This window comes from Cylas formicarius, unplaced genomic scaffold (assembly GCF_029955315.1).
Source record: "Cylas formicarius isolate icCylForm1 unplaced genomic scaffold, icCylForm1.1 PGA_scaffold_10__41_contigs__length_53128322, whole genome shotgun sequence".
Taxonomy (NCBI): domain Eukaryota; kingdom Metazoa; phylum Arthropoda; class Insecta; order Coleoptera; family Brentidae; genus Cylas; species Cylas formicarius.
In genome coordinates, this window is record NW_026844214.1 from 51034000 (window position 1) to 51053246 (window position 19247).

At 34.1% G+C, this 19247-nt stretch overlaps 1 protein-coding gene across 1 annotated transcript in view; it reads right to left on the reverse strand.

Moving 5' to 3' along the window:
* Positions 1 to 19247, reverse strand: part of LOC132704539 (protein jagged-1-like) — a 382568-nt gene that overhangs the window by 59187 nt on the left and 304134 nt on the right. The window contains exon 7 of the mRNA XM_060674629.1: positions 1700 to 1933. Within this exon, the coding sequence (XP_060530612.1) occupies positions 1700 to 1933 (234 nt within the window). The remainder of the gene's footprint in view (positions 1 to 1699; positions 1934 to 19247) is intronic.

The window sequence follows — 19247 nt, forward strand, 5'->3', positions numbered from 1 at the left end:
TACCGGACGAAAAGAAGAGTCACGTCATTTACGAGATACCTTGCAACGATTGTGAGGGTGTGTACATCGGTCAAACAAGCCAGTATCTTAAAAACAGAATTAATGGTCACAAATACGACAAAAAAAATACGACTGCCCTGAAGAGTCATTGCGCGGAAACCAAGCATTCTTTCAACTTTGCGAAAGTAAAAATTCTAAAAACCGAAAATAATACAAAAAAAAGGGAAATTCTGGAAATGGTTGAGATCCAAAAAAATAAGAACTCTATAAATTCGAAAACAGACACCAACAATCTCAGTAAGTTATATTGCAACATTCTGAAATAAAACAACAATGGAAGTAACAACATAGGGATATATTAATATAAAATTATAATATATAAAAATAATTTAAAATAAATAAAAGAAAAAAATTATAAATTAACAAAAACACTCTGTATATCCTCTGAACCTTGCACCAAAACAATCGTGCATCGTACGATGTTTTTACAGTAACGTCGACGCGAGCAAACCTCGCGTATCGGTATTATTATTATTATTATTATTATTTTAAACTCTTATATATATTTTAACTGTTTCGTTAAATTTGTGTGTATTATGTGTGTGAGTGCCGTATACAAATCATTTTTTGTTGGACTTCTATCTTTTATCAAGGGTATGACTTTTTTATTCTCATAGTTGGAAAAAACCAAAACAATAATATTTCTAGGCACTATGACAAAACCAAACGCTTTTAAAGTATAAACTTTCATATGATGCTACCTCTTCAATTTTAAGATTTGTGTTTGTCTCTTTTTGGTAAGGTTCTTTGTAATTCCGTTGTGTATATGTAAAAAAAAAGAACTGTACTATAACATAATTTTAGACTGTACCCCTTTCTGAAGAAGGTCATAGAAGACCGAAACGTCAATATATGGACAAAAAAAATTTTAATCGCTTTTAATACAAAGACCTATAACCCAAGAACCAAAAGCTAAACATATATATATATATATATATATATATATATATATATATATATATATATATATATATATATATATATATGATGATGACACTATATTCCGGGATATCATCCGTTCGCTTGTTGAACTCCGACTGGAATCCTGCAGACGTTTCGCCAAAATCTCACTTGGCATCTTCAATGCTCGCGCTCCGAAGTGTGTCGAAGTGTTTTCGGAGCGCGAGCATTGAAGATGCCAAGTGAGATTTTGGCGAAACGCCTGCAGGATTCCAGTGGGACGCAGGATTTGCAGGATTCCAGTCGGATGCAGGATTCCAGTCGGAGTTCAACGAGCGAACGGATGATATCCCGGAATGTAGTGTCATCATATATATATATATATATATATATATATATATATATATATATATATATATATATATATATATATATATATATATATATATATATATATATATATATATATATATATATATATATATATATATTAATTAATTTCTAAGCTTTCGTAGGCATCTAATTTTCTACTATTACATGTTTAACTAATTTTTTTTTGTGGTAAAACGCGTTATTGTGTGTTAGTACAGTGCCGAAGGTTCCAGTCAAGAGTTTGATATAATATTATTATTATATAGTTACTAGTTCTAACCAAAACTAACCAAATCTAACTTTTTTGATACAATGGATACGAAATTGGGTAAATTAAAAAAGTAATAGAATTATTTAATGCACTTACCGATGTTACACGTGGGTCCCATCCAGCCGGCTGTACACTCGCAGCTAAAGGAACCCCCGGCTTCGAGACACGTCCCGCCGTGTAAACAAGGGGCGGGGGCGCAAGGGTTGTCCACCACCTCGCAATTTGCGCCGGAAAATCCTTCGGGACAGGTGCATAAGTAGTTGTCGGGGGCGGTGTTTTCACACGTGCCGCCGTTCAGGCAAGGTTCGTGGGTTCCGCAATAGTTCAGGTCTGAAGAGAAAAACGTTGTCATGGTCGATAAAATAAAACAAAAATAAAGAAAATATAATGAAAAAAGTGCCAATTCTTTGTTTGATGTTTTAATTTCTAGAATCAACAAAAAATGTTTTCGTTAATTACTCTTTCAGAAGGGCCCACAGGGCCTTTTTTTATTATGCCTTTATGACACCTTTGTCATCAAAGTTACTGCTGACAAAACATGTCTATTTTGTACCGGGACGTAGCTAAAGGGAATGTCACTTATTTGAACAGGATCAGAAAATATAAATGACCATTTTCATAAAACTTCTGAATTGAGATTGACTGAAACTGAACTGAACTTACTCTCTCCAATGTTTCTTTTTGTAATAAAAAAAATCCTCACCAAACATGAGCCCTGTAGCTCAACTCTAAGAGGTCGCTGTTTTTATTTTTGTTTCCCAAAATTCTTCTTTCAGTAAAATTAAATTTCCGTATAATGTTCGCGAATTTTTACAAAAAACAATTTATATTGTTAAAGTTGAGTCTTTAAGCTTTCCAAAACCATATAACAAAGTATGATTATCATTAAAAGAAGATTAATTAAAGCCATTTAAAAATTACTAAATTTTGAACGTAGAAATAGCTTCTAATAATTTGTTATCTACATAATTCCTCAAAATTTTTATCCTAACTAACCCTGATTAGAAAAATACGTAGGGCGGGTGGCAGAATGATGATAATTGAAAAGTCGAATGATATGTATTATTACATGTAATCATCGATTACAATTTTTTGACGATTTGACGTTTTCCATTCTTCATTTGAATATATAAATAACCTTGTGACATTTTTTTGTGGGAATTCTTAAAAATTAAAACAGAACTGAAAGTTTACAGGTGATAAAAGAAAGACTCAATATCGTGTAGGAAATTGAAAGGAAATATTGTCCTATGTAAAAGAGGTTATGTGGAAAATTTTATTATTTGGCGCTTTCACCTTCCTCAGTATAACCCATTTGAAACATCTTAAGTTATTTAACATACGCTGCAGATCTTTAGTTTTGATTAGTTGTCAAAAATAGAACATTGTTAAAACAATTGCAAACATAACGGGTGATTCAACGAGAGTTTCCGCATTACAATCTGAAATATTTTTGAAACGTCACTGTATTTGTTAATTATCATATGAGATTTATAACCTCATAACATAGACAAAATTAGTCATACGACGTGTAAAAATTGTGCAAGCCCATTATGAAAATGGTCAAAATCGACCTTCTGAGAGGACAATTTGGAATGTGGTTCAAAAATTTGAGCAAACCGGATCTGTAACTAACCTCAAAGTCCCTCAACGTGCTCGTGCAGGTCGGAGAGATCAAAATATTGCCATTGTTCGCGAAAGTGGAGCCGAAGATCCAAACACATCGATTCGTCATCGATCGCAGCAAGTGGGCCTTACGTATTCAACCACACAGCGAATTTTAACAAAAGACTTGCATCTACACCCATATAAAGTCCAAATACCTCAGGAGTTGAAACCTCGACATCATCAACAGCGCCGCGTGTTTGCAGAATCGATGCCAAATAAAAATGTTTTTTTTTTATTATTTTAATGTGGAAACCTTTGTTGAATCACCCTTTAGGTAATATGGTTGCTATCAAGGCCGACTTGACCATTTTTTAATAATATGGCTATTGTCCAGAAATCGAATGATTATCATTTTTAAACTGAAAAATAAACTATATGTTTTTCAAATCAGGAAAAAAAAATCTACGATTTAAGCTAATAATATATAGGGCGTTCCGTTTCAAAAAAAAGATGTCGCTGTCATTTTGACAGCTTGCGATCGTCGTTTGTTTTTTCATACGATAATAGAGCAAAAATCTTCAAACTTTTGTATTTACACCATCTTTCAAAATGAACCGTGTAGGTGGATCTCAAAATATCGGCGTACAACGGCGCGTTTTCGCTTTTTATCCACCTGCAGCGACCAACAATTTAGCGATTCTCTTAGCGAAGCAGCCCCGCGCTCACCCCACCCCGCGGCGTAAACGTACCAGGCCAAACAGACGTTTAAAAAAAAACGAAAACATTAATCGGCTTAGTGTCAACGTTAATTTATTCTGGGCCATCTGACGCCTCCGTACAAAAGCAACTTTTATCATTCAAGGACCGGTGGGGGGGTTCCATTATTACGGACCATTGTGCGACCGGGAACTTGCCACCGATATCAATTCACGCGTCGTTGCTTTTCGAAATTTATCGGCAGCCTCTTGCCGGTTATGTTCAACGCTATCAAATCCCGGGAGGCTGTGCTCGTTGGCGCGAATCTGTCACGAACCGTTTCGTATACTTTCGGTTTTTGTGTGCGCCTGAGATAAGCCAGAACAAGATCCACAATAACGTGGGTTTATTTTTCGTATTAAATATGGAAATTTACATTCAGATAATGCTACGATTTAATCAATCGAAATATAGTAATGGAAAATATTGTGATATTCATTCATGAAAAGATGGCGCAAGAAATATTCAGAAACAATCAGCAATTAATCACAGATGAAAATTTGGTTACTACTAATAAACGTTTTATTTTTCTTAACCCTATTGTAGAAGATGAAATAAAAAATTTCATTTTATTACATTCAGATAATGCTACGATTTAACTAATACGCTTGAAAATATTGTGATATTCATTCATAAAAAGACGCCGCAAAAAATCACAGATGAAAATTTGGTTACTACTAAACGTTCTATTTTTCTTAACCCCGTTGTAGTGGGCAGTTTCTTTTACATGGCTATATAGCCAGCACCGAAAGGTAAAACTTTTGTATTTAATGTTTTCACATATTCTACAGGGTGTTCAGAATATTCTGTACTATATTAAAAAATATAACAGATGTGTCAAATTTGACAGCTAACGACTTCAAATTTGGTGTAGAAGTAGAAGTCCATACCCATACCTCAACACCAGAAATTAAGTACAATCAAACCTTACCAAGTATTTTTTAAAATTTGTAAAAATTTTTTTTGGGTTATTTTGGGTCACAGAAAAACATTATTTTCTCCAAAAACTGTTTACCCGATCGGCAAAATTCTTGAGCCAGGATACTCAAGAGATCCGGGAATTATGACTTTTATTTCAAGCGTTTTTTCGATTATATACAGGGTTTTTCAATTATCGAGGAAAATCTAAAAAATCCTGAAAATCGTTCTTTCGCATAGTAAACCGGCTATAAGTTTTATATATAGTCCTATAGACCATATCGAGAGCTACAATTTTTGTAATTACGGATTTAATATAAAGAAAGTTACTGATTAGTAACCATTTTTCTATCGATTAAAAAAAATGTTATTGATATTTATAAGAGTTTCGAAAGCTCTGGCTTTAGACTAAAGCCACAAAATTATATCCATAAATTACATTTACTTATTTATTTATTTATTTATTTATTTATCAACGGGCCAACCGCCAAATATAAAATAAGATTCACATAAACGAAATAATAAAAAACAAAAAATAAAATAAAACAAAACCAAAATAAAACAGAATAAAATAGATTGATAAAGACCCAACCCAAGTATGACAAACACTGCTTTTCCAAAATATTAATATTAATATAACAGAAGCGAGGCATAAATACGATAAGTGTCCGAAATTTGAAGCAATCGACTTCATATTTGGCACATGTATGCAGCTTTGCCCCGTGACGGAACCTATTGAAAATGGGGGGGCTGGGGGTCGGGAAGTGTTCTAAAAAATAAAAAATCGCGCGTGTATACAAAAAACATAATTTTTCAAAAACTGTTTACGACACCAAAAAAATTCTTGAACCAGAAAAAGTAGAAGATACGGCTCCTTAAACTTTTATTCGTGACAATTTTTCAAAAATATACAGGGTGCGCCGCAAATTCACAAAAAATGAAAAAAAGGTTCCCCTATTATTGAAAATTGGTTATAACAGAAAGACTACGATTCAGATCTCACTTTCTTTTATATACGGACTATCCGTATAGATAGCAAAAACTTTTGCATTTAAGGTTTTCACTTACTGTACAGGGTGTTCTCGATATTCCGTGCTAAATGAGGAATGTGTTAAGTCTCCTAAATTTGCAGATATCAACTTCAAATTTAGCAGAGAAGTGAAAGTCCGTGTCCACATTTAAACTGTAGAAATTAATTTTACCAAGTATTTTTTAAATATATTTCAAATTTTTGTTTGGTAATTTATCGTTCATCCGAATTTCCAAAATTCTTTAACGGGCAGACGCAGAAGATCCAGTGCAATAACATTTACTTCAGGCATTTTTTCGATTACATACAGGGTTTTCAAATCATAGGCGTAAATTTAAATGACCTAGAACATTGTTTTTTTACTGAGTAAATTATTAGCCGCAAATCAAAAATCGTAAAAAATATGGCTAATTGGTTCAAACGGTGTCATAGGCCCCATTAAGAGCTACAATTTTTGTATTTGCGGTTTTCGTCTATCACATACGCTGCTCGGGATATTTGAAAAAATCTATCGCTATTTCGGGGCTGTCAAGACGCCATGACGTCATTGATTATTACGGCGCACTGCATGGTTTCAGAAACAACTTATTTTCTCGAGAACCATTTACTATTTTCAAAAAATTCTTGAACCGGCATGCTTGGAAAATCCAGGGCTTCGAACAATGATTGTATCATATACAGGATGTGTCGTTAATAGGCAAAAAATCTAAAATTTTCGTTTTTGTGACTAAATTATTGGCGATAATTGAAAAACCGTTAAAGATGGGATAATTTTATTTGAACACTATCAGGTTTCGTCAATTATATAGGGAGGAAGATATGTGAAAAATATTATTCGACAACGCTATTATTTGTGCAAATTTTAATATTTACCGATGTTTGCAGTAACTTTGAAGTTCGACGAGATGTGATGGACATTTTATACAGGGTGCATGCACAATTAAATTACGTCGATTTTGCAAATGTTCCATAGTGGTCTTCAGGAGCACGATAGAACCCCCCCTCCCCACTCCGACAATGACAATTTTTCGAAAACAAAGTCCTCATTTCATAGACATTTTTCACAACTTGTTTTGCATCAAGCGACAAATGATTTCGAGGCGACGACCACAAATGGTCCACTGGCCCACCCCTACCTTGTCACTCAAGTAAGAATATTTTTTTTTTCCATCGCCTTAGCCAACAACAATAGATATACTTTTGACCAGAAATATAGTGAACAAATTTGTTGTTAATGGCTTTACCCATCAAGAATAGGAACATGGTTAAACTATTTATTTCGGTTAATCGGAATTGTTTTTTCGGAAATTCGGGTAATCGAGATTGTACTGTATTTCTTTCATGAAACCAAGAAGAAATGTCTTATTAGTTGGTAGTATTAAAAATAATACTTTCCTTTATATAACTGACGGTCGTCCATTGTAACAGGACCATTTAGGCAAAAAAGTGGTGCTAGTTTCGGATGCTTCTTTTTTTTTTTCAAATAAAACAAGAGAAAACTATTTTGTTGATTAACTTTAAACGCCGGCATTCGTTTATACCGAAATCAATTAATTTTTGCGAGACGTTTTGGAGTACCAGGCAAGTCGGACATTTAAAAAAAAACAAAATAAACGGAAAAACATTTCATCGCTATACCAGAGCGGCATTACACACTTTTGTATCGTCACGTAAATCTTTTGTGGTGCTTTTTCAGGCGAAATATCTATCGGAAAGGTTTAACGCTCAAGTTCGTTATATTCTTCATGTAAAATTCAATACTTCATGGCAAATCGATTGGTCACGATACGCGGCGCTTTTTATCAGTTTATAGAACCTAATCTGGTATCAGATATAAAAGTACATTAATTTTTTTTTCGCGGCTTCGATTTAATTCCGGCTGTTTCACACCAATTGCCCCTTTAATCGCTTTTTACACGGTTTGCTGACTGGCCGGCTATCGACACCAAAATGGACGATACACGAGATGCTCTTTATTTCTCTTAAGGGAAGTTAGAAAAAGAAAAGAGCGCTTAACCACAGAGTGATTATTTTTAGAGTCATAATTCCTTGGAATTCGAATGGTATTCTTCAGAAATCCCCTGGAATTAGTTGAAACTTCTTCAAACTGTATACAGTGTTTTGGCATTCTTCAAACTTTTTTTTTTAACACATTCACACATTATTCATATTTTTGGAGTTATAGGGGCTAAACTAATAGAAAAACAATGTTTACTTGTTTCTATCAAGCAATAATTTTGCATTGATTTTTGAGATGTCATATTTATTGTTTTAAAAATAGGAACAGGAGACAACATTCTAAAAATAAAAAATGGCAAGGCTTTGTAAAAATATTCCAGATATACTCTACTATGTGTGTAGTTCCTATGTAATTTAGACCTAAAATCACGCCTGTTTGATATGTAGAGAGCTAACGAATTCACCATGATGAATGCTATTTCTGCATGAGCAATGTTCATGGATATAATACCAAAAATTTGAAAAACATTGTTGATACAAACCTGAAATCTGCAGTTAGTCCACCTGAGAACCTAAAATAGATGATGATACCTTTAGTGACGTTTTGTTTCGCAACCAGTTATTTCCTAGACTTGAAAATAAAACACTTGTCTATTGCCACAGATATTCCTGAGGACTGGAGGTTTTTTATTGTCTTAAACCCGTTCTTTTGCAAATCAAATACAAAGACTATAATTCGATGATTTGTGGCGACTTAAAAATCGTGGAACTTCCACTACAACATTGGGAGAAAAAAAAAGCGGTATATTAAATTAGGACTGATGAAACACTACGTTAAAGCCCTCTCAGGCGCAAAATTAAAGGAAGGAATATTTGTAGGCCCTCAAATAAGGCGATTAATAGAAGTCCAAGGCTTTGCGAATACCTTGACCGAATCTGGAAAGGTTACCTGGGTTTCATTTCCTGAGGTTATAGAAGGTTTCATAGGGAACAACGAATATTCAGATTATAAAGACATTGGGATGCAATATGAGTATAACAATAAGTGAGCCAGGTGCATGGAACTTTGCAATGATGGCAGATTACTGCTGGTCATTAAAAAGGGACAATATAAGAGAAGAGCTAAGTTTTTCGGCCCAGAGGGAGAGAAAAATAAATAGACCTAATTATTGTTTGAGACTTTGTCATTTAATTTATATTTTTCAAATCAATCAATCAAATTCAATAATGTTTAAATCAACCGCGATTTCCATTTATTAATTCTTTTACGTGATGAAGGAAAATGCTTATTGGATTGAAATTTAGGAGGCCTAAATTATACAGAATCAAGTTTCAGATCGAAATCAATTTTCAAAAGTTCAAAAATCAAATGAAAACATAGTTTCTCCAATATTTCCATTTTTCTAAAAAAATACTAGTTTTTACACTTGCAATTAGATGCTACACGTTGTTCCAAATAAACTAATATATTTGAATCATTTGAAATGGAAAAATGTCGATTTTCAATTGGCTTTATTTTTTCTGAAATATTTTACAAAAACCTAGATAATTGGTTGAGAATTTAATAATAATAATAATAATAATAATAATAATAATAATAATATAAATAAAACAATATAGGCTGATCAAATTTTCTTACCTAACAACAATTACACACAGGTTTAAAAAATTAAACTTTTTGACAGACGTTTTTATTTTTAAACCTGATTTTATATACTTTTGGTGGGCTGATTTAAAAAATTCTATGCATTTATCTGTATCACGTAAGTTCTTTTTTGCAAATATTAAAGAAAAAAAAACGAAGAGGCAGTGAAACTTTTTTGGGACCAACTAAGCTATCTCTTAATACATTTTTGCTACCTGGTGTGAGGCTTGTTCAAGACGGCCATTTTATTCCGGTGCAATGTTTATATTTTGCCCAACTACCACACTCATAAATAAAGGAAATTTTATATAACCGCCCTGTTGTCTAAGGAGCATGTACAGTACTTTAAGGTCACCACCGATGTTCCCAGTCCCAAATTTTCATAAGTTTTTTTAAATGTACCGAATATGCAACGGGAACCAAGGCTAGTTCGTACCGTCGTCGAATAAAACGCCTTTTAAACTACACTTTGAGCCAATAAACAGTCGCCAAGAATATTGTTGCAATACACTATCGCTCCTTCCTGAGTAAAATACTGAACCCGGGAAAAGCTTAATGTGACGCCAGGTGCAAGATGTCACCAAGTCTGGACGCTAACAATTCGGATGCATCCTTTGGAAGGTGCAAATCTCAAATTAAAATATTGAATCCTTGAACATTACACGATGATTCCTAGGCTCTCGCCATTACATAGGAATACCAAAGCTTGAACATTTCTTCTCACCTTTTTTTTTATCATGGTCGCCAATTTTTACACATTTGTGCATTTTTCACAAAAGAAGTTATAGTTGGCATTTGTTTTACTACTCGCATTTAATTTCATAAAAATCAATTCATTCAAAAATCATGCCTAACGTGGAACATACATATTCATGTCATTTACATTTAAAAAATATCGTTATTTAGACGTGACGTGATAGCGCAAAATTATGGCGATTTTTGGAAAAAGGGCCCCCAAAAAAGCTTTCAAACATCAAACTCACTGTAGACTTGTGTAATCCATATTGGGTATGGCAAGTGCAAAACTAAGTACAAATTAAAATAACACTCCCCACGGTTTTTTAGAAATACCGAACAATCAAAAGCAATGAGAATATCATTTGGACAGTATTTAATGATAATATCCAATTTCGTAACAGACAATTTCATCCTAAGAACTATAAACTGTAACTATAATAAGGATTAAACTATAGTCACTCCAGCGAAGTAATAGTGAAACATACAATTCATTATAGTATTTCAAATTTACTTTTAATTAATGTGGTGAACTGTCAGCGACTAAAACAGAACACGCCAATATCATTACAGAAGGTATTTAATAATTTCATGAACTGATAGAGAGGACATTTATGCAAAAAATTGGTTCTTGGAGTTGGAGGCGAAATACTGTCCTTGAAGGAACATGAAAGTTCAGCTGCCTCATCAACTCAGGCCAAACCACTAACGAATTGCAAAGTTTATATAAAATTTGAAATGAAAGGTAATAAATCACTCTGTGACAGTCCCCTAGGTGGGTAGGAACCATTTACACGAAAGTGAAGAAATTTCAGAAACTTCCTCTGTACGTCTTCAATTTGGGTGATGTACTTGCCACCCACTTTAACCTTACTCTAGTTTCCAGTTCACATAACTATAGTATAACAGTTTTAAAGCATATTCCATTCTGAGTGCACATGAATTTTGTGTCTTTAAATTTGTCTTTATTTATCTTTATTCGGTTTGGAATCAAACCTATTAAAGTTATCGAACCATATCTTTTTAGCGAACCACTTAAAAGAAGTTGATAACATTCAGATCAAACGAATGAGCTCCTCCCCATTACCATCGATAATTTTTTTTGAATCGGTAGAGGTGGATTCATCGGATGGCCCCCTGGGTGACGTGACATAATACCACTAGATTTCTTTTTGGGAAGATACGTTAAAGAAGCGAATCAAAGTCATTTTCATGAATAGGGATTCAGAAATTTTGAAAGTAAAGCCGCAAGAGTCACAGGTCTGTCGAATAAGCGTAGCACTATATTAACAAATCGTTTCTTTTTTACCGACCGGTATACGCGACCAGCCCTTTACTGATTTATTGCGGACATGTTTCCTTTCCGCCATAATGAACGTGTATATGCATATTCAAGCGACGTGCACGTGAACGATCGTAAACCAATTTAAATCGGTCGGTTATACTGTGGGGGTTCCGCAGGAACAAAGACCGACGAAAAAAAGGAAGGAACTCTCGTATACCCGGTCTTAAACACCGTGGGATTTCGGTACAGGTGTTTCGGGTATCCACTTGGGGTATTAAATCGACGAGTTTAAACGGGAATGACCTTTTTTTCAATATGCATTCTTGGCAACGCATTGTAGGACGGTCCTTCAAGTTTGCAGATGATTTTTGAGAGAGAAAAAAACGGAAGAAACAACGAGAAATGTTAAAATACGTAGTGATGACCAGTGGTGTGCCCCAAGGTAGCATTCTCGAACCAGTTTTCTTCGGTGTATGTTACCGTGAATTTATCACCAACTTGACGTATGTCCGATATATTCATCAAACATCATTATTTTGAACTCTCACCGGTGAATGTCAACATTAATGTTGTATGTTCAACAGAACTTAACTGAAATTGTTCAAATTCAGTTAAGCTTGTACAAGACAACAGGATGATTGGCTGAATAGTTCCAGTTAAGCTAGGCATCTTCAGAGCTTAACTGACATTTTGCCAATCATCCTGTTCGCTTCTTCACGACTTATCCGAAACTGAAGAATTTCAGTTGAGCTTGGCTTCTTCAGAGCTTAACTGACACTTTGCCAATCATCCTGTTGGCTTCTTTAGAACCTAATTGAAACTGAACAATTTCAGTTAAGCTTGGTTTCCTCAGAGCTTAACTGACATTTTGTCAATCATCCTGTTGGCTTCTACAGTTCAGTTTCAGTTAAGCTTGGCTTTTTCAGAGTTTAATTGACATTTTGCCAATCATCCTGTTCGCTTCTTCAGAGCTTATCCGAAACTGAAGAATTTCAGTTGATCTTGGCTTCTTCAGAGATTAACTGACACTTTGCCAATCATCCTGTTGGCTTCTTTAGAACCTAACTGAAACTGAACAATTTTAGTTAAGCTTGGTTTCCTCAGAGCTTAACTGACATTTTGCCAATCATCCTGTTGGCTTCTACAGTTAAGTTTCAGTTAAGCTTGGCTTCTTCAGAGCTTAACTGATATTTCGCCAATCATCCTGTTGCAGTTTCAGTTAAGCTCTGAAGAAGCCAAGCTTAACTGAAACTGTTCAGTTACAGTTAAGCTCTGTACAAGCCAACAGAATGATTGGCGAAATATCAGTTAAGCTCTGTAGAAGTCAACAGATTGATTGGCGAAATGTCAGTTAATCTCTGAAGAAGCCAACCTTAACTGAAACTGCTCAGTTTTACGTAAGATCTGTAGAAACCAGCAGAATGATTGGTAAAATGTTAGTTAAGCTTTGAAGAAGCCAAATTTAACTGAAATTGTTCAGTTTGAGTTCAGCTCTGGAGAAGTCAACAGGATGATTGGCGAAACAACAACAACTAACGCAGGAGAAATCCGGAAGATTCGTAAATAGCATTACAGTAGCTTGTAGAAGTTTCTTTGAAAAAAAAAATGGAAGAAGTTTTCAAATGAACATAAAGAAGTTGTACTTAAAAAAATACACAACCAACATATCTAATGCTAGTACAAAAATAAAATGGATTTTATTTCTTAAACTAAAATTTTAATAAATGAAGTAAATGTGTGACAAGCTGCCATTACACCTTGAATTACACATAGGCCTCTTGGTTTCACAGCTACATTTAGACGTGGAATATTTCTCGTAGTTACAGCGTATTTAGCTTTTTGAATTAGCAGCAGATTTTTAATTGTACAAAAAGTGGATATTTTCTATTTTTTATTCAAGGATTAAACCCTAGTCCCTTTTCTTGTTTGACGTGATTTTAACCTCTTCTGAAAATTATCACTGATGGTGCTTGTGATTGAATGAAATACATCTCGCCCTCTTCGTATGTACTTTTGAATTGTTCCAAGCATTTTAAACATTGTATTTGCTGTCCAAGCGTCCGAGAGTGAACTATCATTGAATGGCGAAAGTGAATTATCATTTGGTGTCTGTATGGATTAAAAATCATCAAGAGCTATTTTTGGAAAAAGAAGAAATATTCTGCTAGATTTGTGGAAAAGTGGTAAGTTCTAATTATTTAATGTGAAATATGTAATTGAATATATTTTAAACATTGCGATAAAAACTTTATTAAAAAATTATTTAAAAAAATTATTATTAAAAAAAAGTTAAAATTTATTCTTGATAAATTTAATAGTGTAACAACAAAAAATGAAGGATATCAAAAGTTACTTAAAATTTCAAAAATTTTGTCATTAGATGCGACGGTTCATGACGATTTACATTATTTGGAACCAGAACATCTTGCGTCATTTAAATTCGCGCCAATTACTTCGGTCGACGTAGAAAGGGCGTTCTCCGAGTACAAAAGCATCTTAAGCGATACAAGACAAAAATTAACCATAGAAAATTTAGAACAGCATTTAATTGTCAATTGGTACAATAATAATAATAGGTCTGATTGCAAAATAATTTTTATCATGATGCTTTAATATACGATTAAGGTTTTCGCGGCCAGCGTTTGAACTGTAAGTGTTTTTGTTCGGGCTTAATGGCCGAAATGAGTGGAATTTCTTCCTGACGTTTCGCGCTCCCGCCCGTAAGTTGTATTTATGCCTGGGAAGTCGGGGGGGGGGGCATTTTAACGAATGAGTGGTTGTGACTACCGGGGCTGACCTTGTGTTCCTTAAGATGGGTTTCCAAATTTGTTAGAGTTGCAGGGTCTCTTCTTTTCTATTGAAATTATTTGTATGTTTATGGATTTCTATTGCTTCTCGTACGAGGCGGGCATGATAGCCCGAAGTAGGCGCAAGAAGCCTGGCTTCCCCAAAAAGAACGTTGTTCACTGAGCGCGTGTTCCGCTACTGCCAATTTGTCCGTTTGTCCCAGTCTGTAGTTTCTCTGATGTTCCTTTATCCTGGTTGCGACAGATCTTTTTGTCGTTCCAACGTACACCTTTATACACGTGCATGGTATGCGGTAGACTCCGGCGGCTGACAGTGGATCTCTCTTGGTTAGTCCTTGGCTCATCTTAGCGTTTGTTGTATTTTCGTTGTTGGTTTAAATATTGTGTTAATATTATGTCTTTTCAATATTTTTTCGATCCTGTCTGTCACTCGAGGAATAAAAGGTAGATAAGCACTGGCAACCGATAGTTGTTCACTCGTTTCTTGTCGTGAGGCAGTTCTGGGCCTCATAGCCTTATCGATATCAGATATCCTGTATCCATTTGGTTGGAAGGTTTCTTTGAGGTGATCTAGTTCTGCTTCCTTATATAGATATAAATCAATAATTTATTATTAGCTAATGATAATCAATACTCCTAATTAAGTATCATTATTTTTTTGTCTATAAACTGTAAATATAATGTTCGTAGTTTGACTATTCTTTCCTTGATTTTCAGTAAACAATATATGTAAAAAATAAAGGGCATAAAAGTACATAGATGGTAGAAAAAATCATATATTTGACATATTTTTTGTAAAAACCAGACATATTTATGCGCATCTTTTAAGCATTTTCTGTGCATAAAAATTCGAACTATAATTATCAATAATAATAAAGGACGGCCTATCGAGTTTGCTTCGTAATGCAATAATGTGCTATCTCTGTCGAGGTAGAACACTGGCAGGTAAATCGGTGGGTTTTGCCACGCTTACTATGCGAATGGAAGCAGGTAAAATACACACCTTTTCTCTTGGTTTTATGACCGACTAAGCCATCTCAAATCGTACCGACTATACATGCTTAATAAGTATTACCGAAATAAAAAATAATTTCTTGGAATTTTAAGCAAGGACTCCGGCATTTTTTTTCTTTAAATCGTTCACACAGGGTGTTCCAAAAAGAAAACCATGCACGGGAGGTCTAGAAACATGGTTTATTGATTTTATCATCGCTCACCCTGTATATTCTTTCATTTTCGAATTCTGCGTAATAAACGGACTCAATTTCGTTTTGAAATGGTTCGAAAATAAAAACAAATTTTAACATATTAATAACTGCAGCCCATAAAAGGTGCAAGAATGTGGCAGGGAGTAACTGACATAAAAAAATCGCGATTTAACGCGATAACGTTCGTTAATTGCCGCAATTAAATCGACCTGATTAATTATTCAAATTTATTAACGACAGGGCAATTTAATTTTCGCATTTTTTTTTTCTTAATTTAACGGATACTATAAAGATTACCGGCCCAAACGCGGCCAGTTTTTTTCGCCGCCTTTTTCCACAGTAGTATTCGGTCGCAATTAGATATGCTCCGAGAACGATAGACGTAATTTATTGGAAAGAACACCGTTATAAATACTTAATTACGATTATTAATTAAAGCTCGCGATCCATTAAATGTCTACGAACTAGCGAAACGTTACTAATCATCCGTGCGACGCGGAAGAAATCGAAATTGGTTTAGACGAGTTTTTTTTTGCAAGTTGTTTTTCATTATGCAAATATTCAACGACAAACTCTACAACCATTTTGGCATTCAAATAGATCAACTTCCGAGAGCATTTTTCCTGAACCTTTCGATTCTGCAATCAAAAGTATAAAATAAAAATTTTATCTGTCAAATTTTGACATTTTTTTGAAAAATTGAATCTGAATGTGTCAATCGACTGCATTTTTTTTTTGTTTCAAATATACCGGGGGTCTCAAATTCGACTCTCTCCATTAGGATTTCGGTCACGGTATAGATACAGGGTGATTCAAATTAGGGCAAACTTGCGCACCGGTGAGGTGAGGTGAGATTACATCAGTTTCTTCAGAGCGACCTTAATAATGTCAGTCCGTGGTGCAAAGAATATGGTCTGAATGGTCTGTTGGAAAGTGTTTTAGTATTACTTTGTCTCCACATTACAGATGTCACATTGATAGATTGGAGACTGTTCGGAGGGCATTTCTGAGGTCCCTAGCATATAGAGCGGGTATAAATATCTGCAAAAACTTTCACATTAATTATGTTCCGGTATGTGAGCCTTTTGGGATAGATGGTCTGGAAATTAGAAGAACCTACTTCGATATCTTGACGGTGTATATAACTGTCCGGCTCTCTTCCAGTCCATTGATTTTAACATCTATCAAAGACGTCAGAGCTCCCCAATTTTTCTCCTTTAATTCGAACCTTGAGGTTATTTAACAGTTGCTCTCTTGATCCCTCTGCTGGCGGTCTTCGACTATTTAAGACAAAGTTAAAACAAGTGGTCGGTTGTAATTGTAACTAGTGTGATACTGTTTGTTTACTGTTTTTGTGTTTTTAAATATTTTATATGGTTATTTAAAAAGCTCGTCTAAGTTGTTGTTTTGTCATGTTGCTATTTATATTAGATTTATATTGTTACTTTTTCTTTCGAAATTGAAATAAAAAAAAAATAATAAAAAAAAAATAAACTAACGTGAAACAAAAGTTGGTATTTTGCAGATAAATATGAACCCGGGAAAATCCACACGCCAAGCTTATTCTGATGTGGACGGTTCTTCTTATACGAGCGCTTGGTGACACCAGATGAACAGATGAAAGCCCTTTTACAAATTGTGAAATATTGTGGACAAGTATTTAGTAAAACAAAATTTTGAATTCTCATTTTTTTTCACGCCACTCTCATAACGTCAATGGAACAAACAAGTTGCATAAAATGATGTGGAATAAATGTAATTCAGTGCTGCAAAACACTTCAAATGATGACAACGGCATATGGTGAGTCTACTTTGGGCAAAAACAAAGTTTATAAGTGATGCAAGCTTTTCCAAGATGGCCGAGAGGACAACCATGACGAACCTCGCTCTGATGAAACCGTTGAAGAAGTGAAACAAATGGTTTTGAAAAATCCGTCGAATCACCATTAGAAAAGCGATTGAAGGCGTCGGCATCTCTATTGGTTCATGCCATGCAATTTTTTCCGAAGTTTTCGAAACTACTTAAATTTTCAATGAGGATGATGATCCTGATATGCTCAAAAAGGTGACGAATCATGGAAGAACTCAGAATAGCCAAGATCGAGAGAAGCACGTAAAGTTCGATCAAATGTCAAGGTTTTGCTTACTGTTATCTTTGATTATCACAAGGTCGTACGGTCAATAAAGAGTATTACCTTGAAGTTATGTGAAGCAATACGAAGAATACGTCCGGAATTCTGTTCACTGATCGTTGCTTGTGACTTTTTTTACTTTTTCCACATTCACCGGATATGGCCCCTGCCACTTTTTCTTGTTCCCAAAACTCAAGAAACCCATGAAAAGAAGGAAGTTTAGAACGATTGAGGAGATAAAGAAAAAATCGCTAGAAGAACTTAAGGCTATAATAGAAAAAACGTTGGCGCAAGTGGGGGAGGGGGAGAGATTGCTTTGCAGGGAACAACATTAATTTTGATATATAAATAAATACTTTTCGATAAAACTTAAAAGCCTGTTTCGTTCCATATATCTTTTACGTTATCTTCGAATAACGCTAGTATCAGATATGAATGTCAAATATCGTGCTACCATTATCAAATGCAAAAACTAGTATTTATTAAGAAAAAATAAAATAAAAAATAAAACATTTATGTCTTATTCGTCACTCTTTTTTGAGCCACCCCGTATACTTTAAAATAATTTGAAATTGTGCATCCCAACAATTTTGCCAACTTTTGTATTTACCATCTTCTCATAACTTTTGAGACAATGAACTTTATTCTACCGTGGACTTAGCCTGTACAATATCCTTTTTAAATATATCTACTCGATTATAACACAAATTAAAGACATTTACTTAGTTAAAACGGATCCACTCTTGTCAAAACAGATTCCATCTTTTTCGCAATTTTTCCTAATTATCTCGACGAGTTAAGTGCTTGTCTTTAATAACATTTTTATTTAGGTGTTTTATTATCTCCAAACAATGTTTGCTTATATTTTACTGTTTTGAAATTGGAATTTTGTTGTTATGTGATTTTTTTAAGACGCCGACGTTACAGCTTAATCAGAAAAAAAACAACGAAACCTTGCGAATTGGGGAGAGATGCGAGATAATTGAGTAGTCTTTCCCATACCCTAAAAGAAAAGAATTATCAATATTATCTTCTTCAAAAATACTTTCTTCTTTTTTATTGATTGAAAAATCTGACTTTAAATGTTATTTAAGATCAACAAAGGTCAATCTACAAAGAAAATTTTTTCATTCGAACTGACAATTTCAAAATCTTGAATCAAAATAGATATTTTTGTCAAATTAGTTAATCACAATATTATTAATCGTAATAAATCTTTATACTCTATACTTCTTGTACAAATATCCTAAATATTTTTATAATTAATATTAATAATAATAGATCAAAACGAAGGATTTGGTAGATTTTTGACGAGTTAAGTGCTTGTCTTTAATACCATGTTTATTTAGGTATTTTATTATCGCCAATATTTGCTTGTATCTGAATAAATAAATACTTTTTAATAGAAATTAAAATTCACCTTACTTTTTGAACACGCCTCGTACATTAGCGAGAAAAAGAGAGAGCAACAAAAGGGACGCGACGTAATAATTAAGACGGCTCATTAAACGCACATATCTGTGGCGGAGATAATGTTTCTATTATCGGTGTGTATTTCATA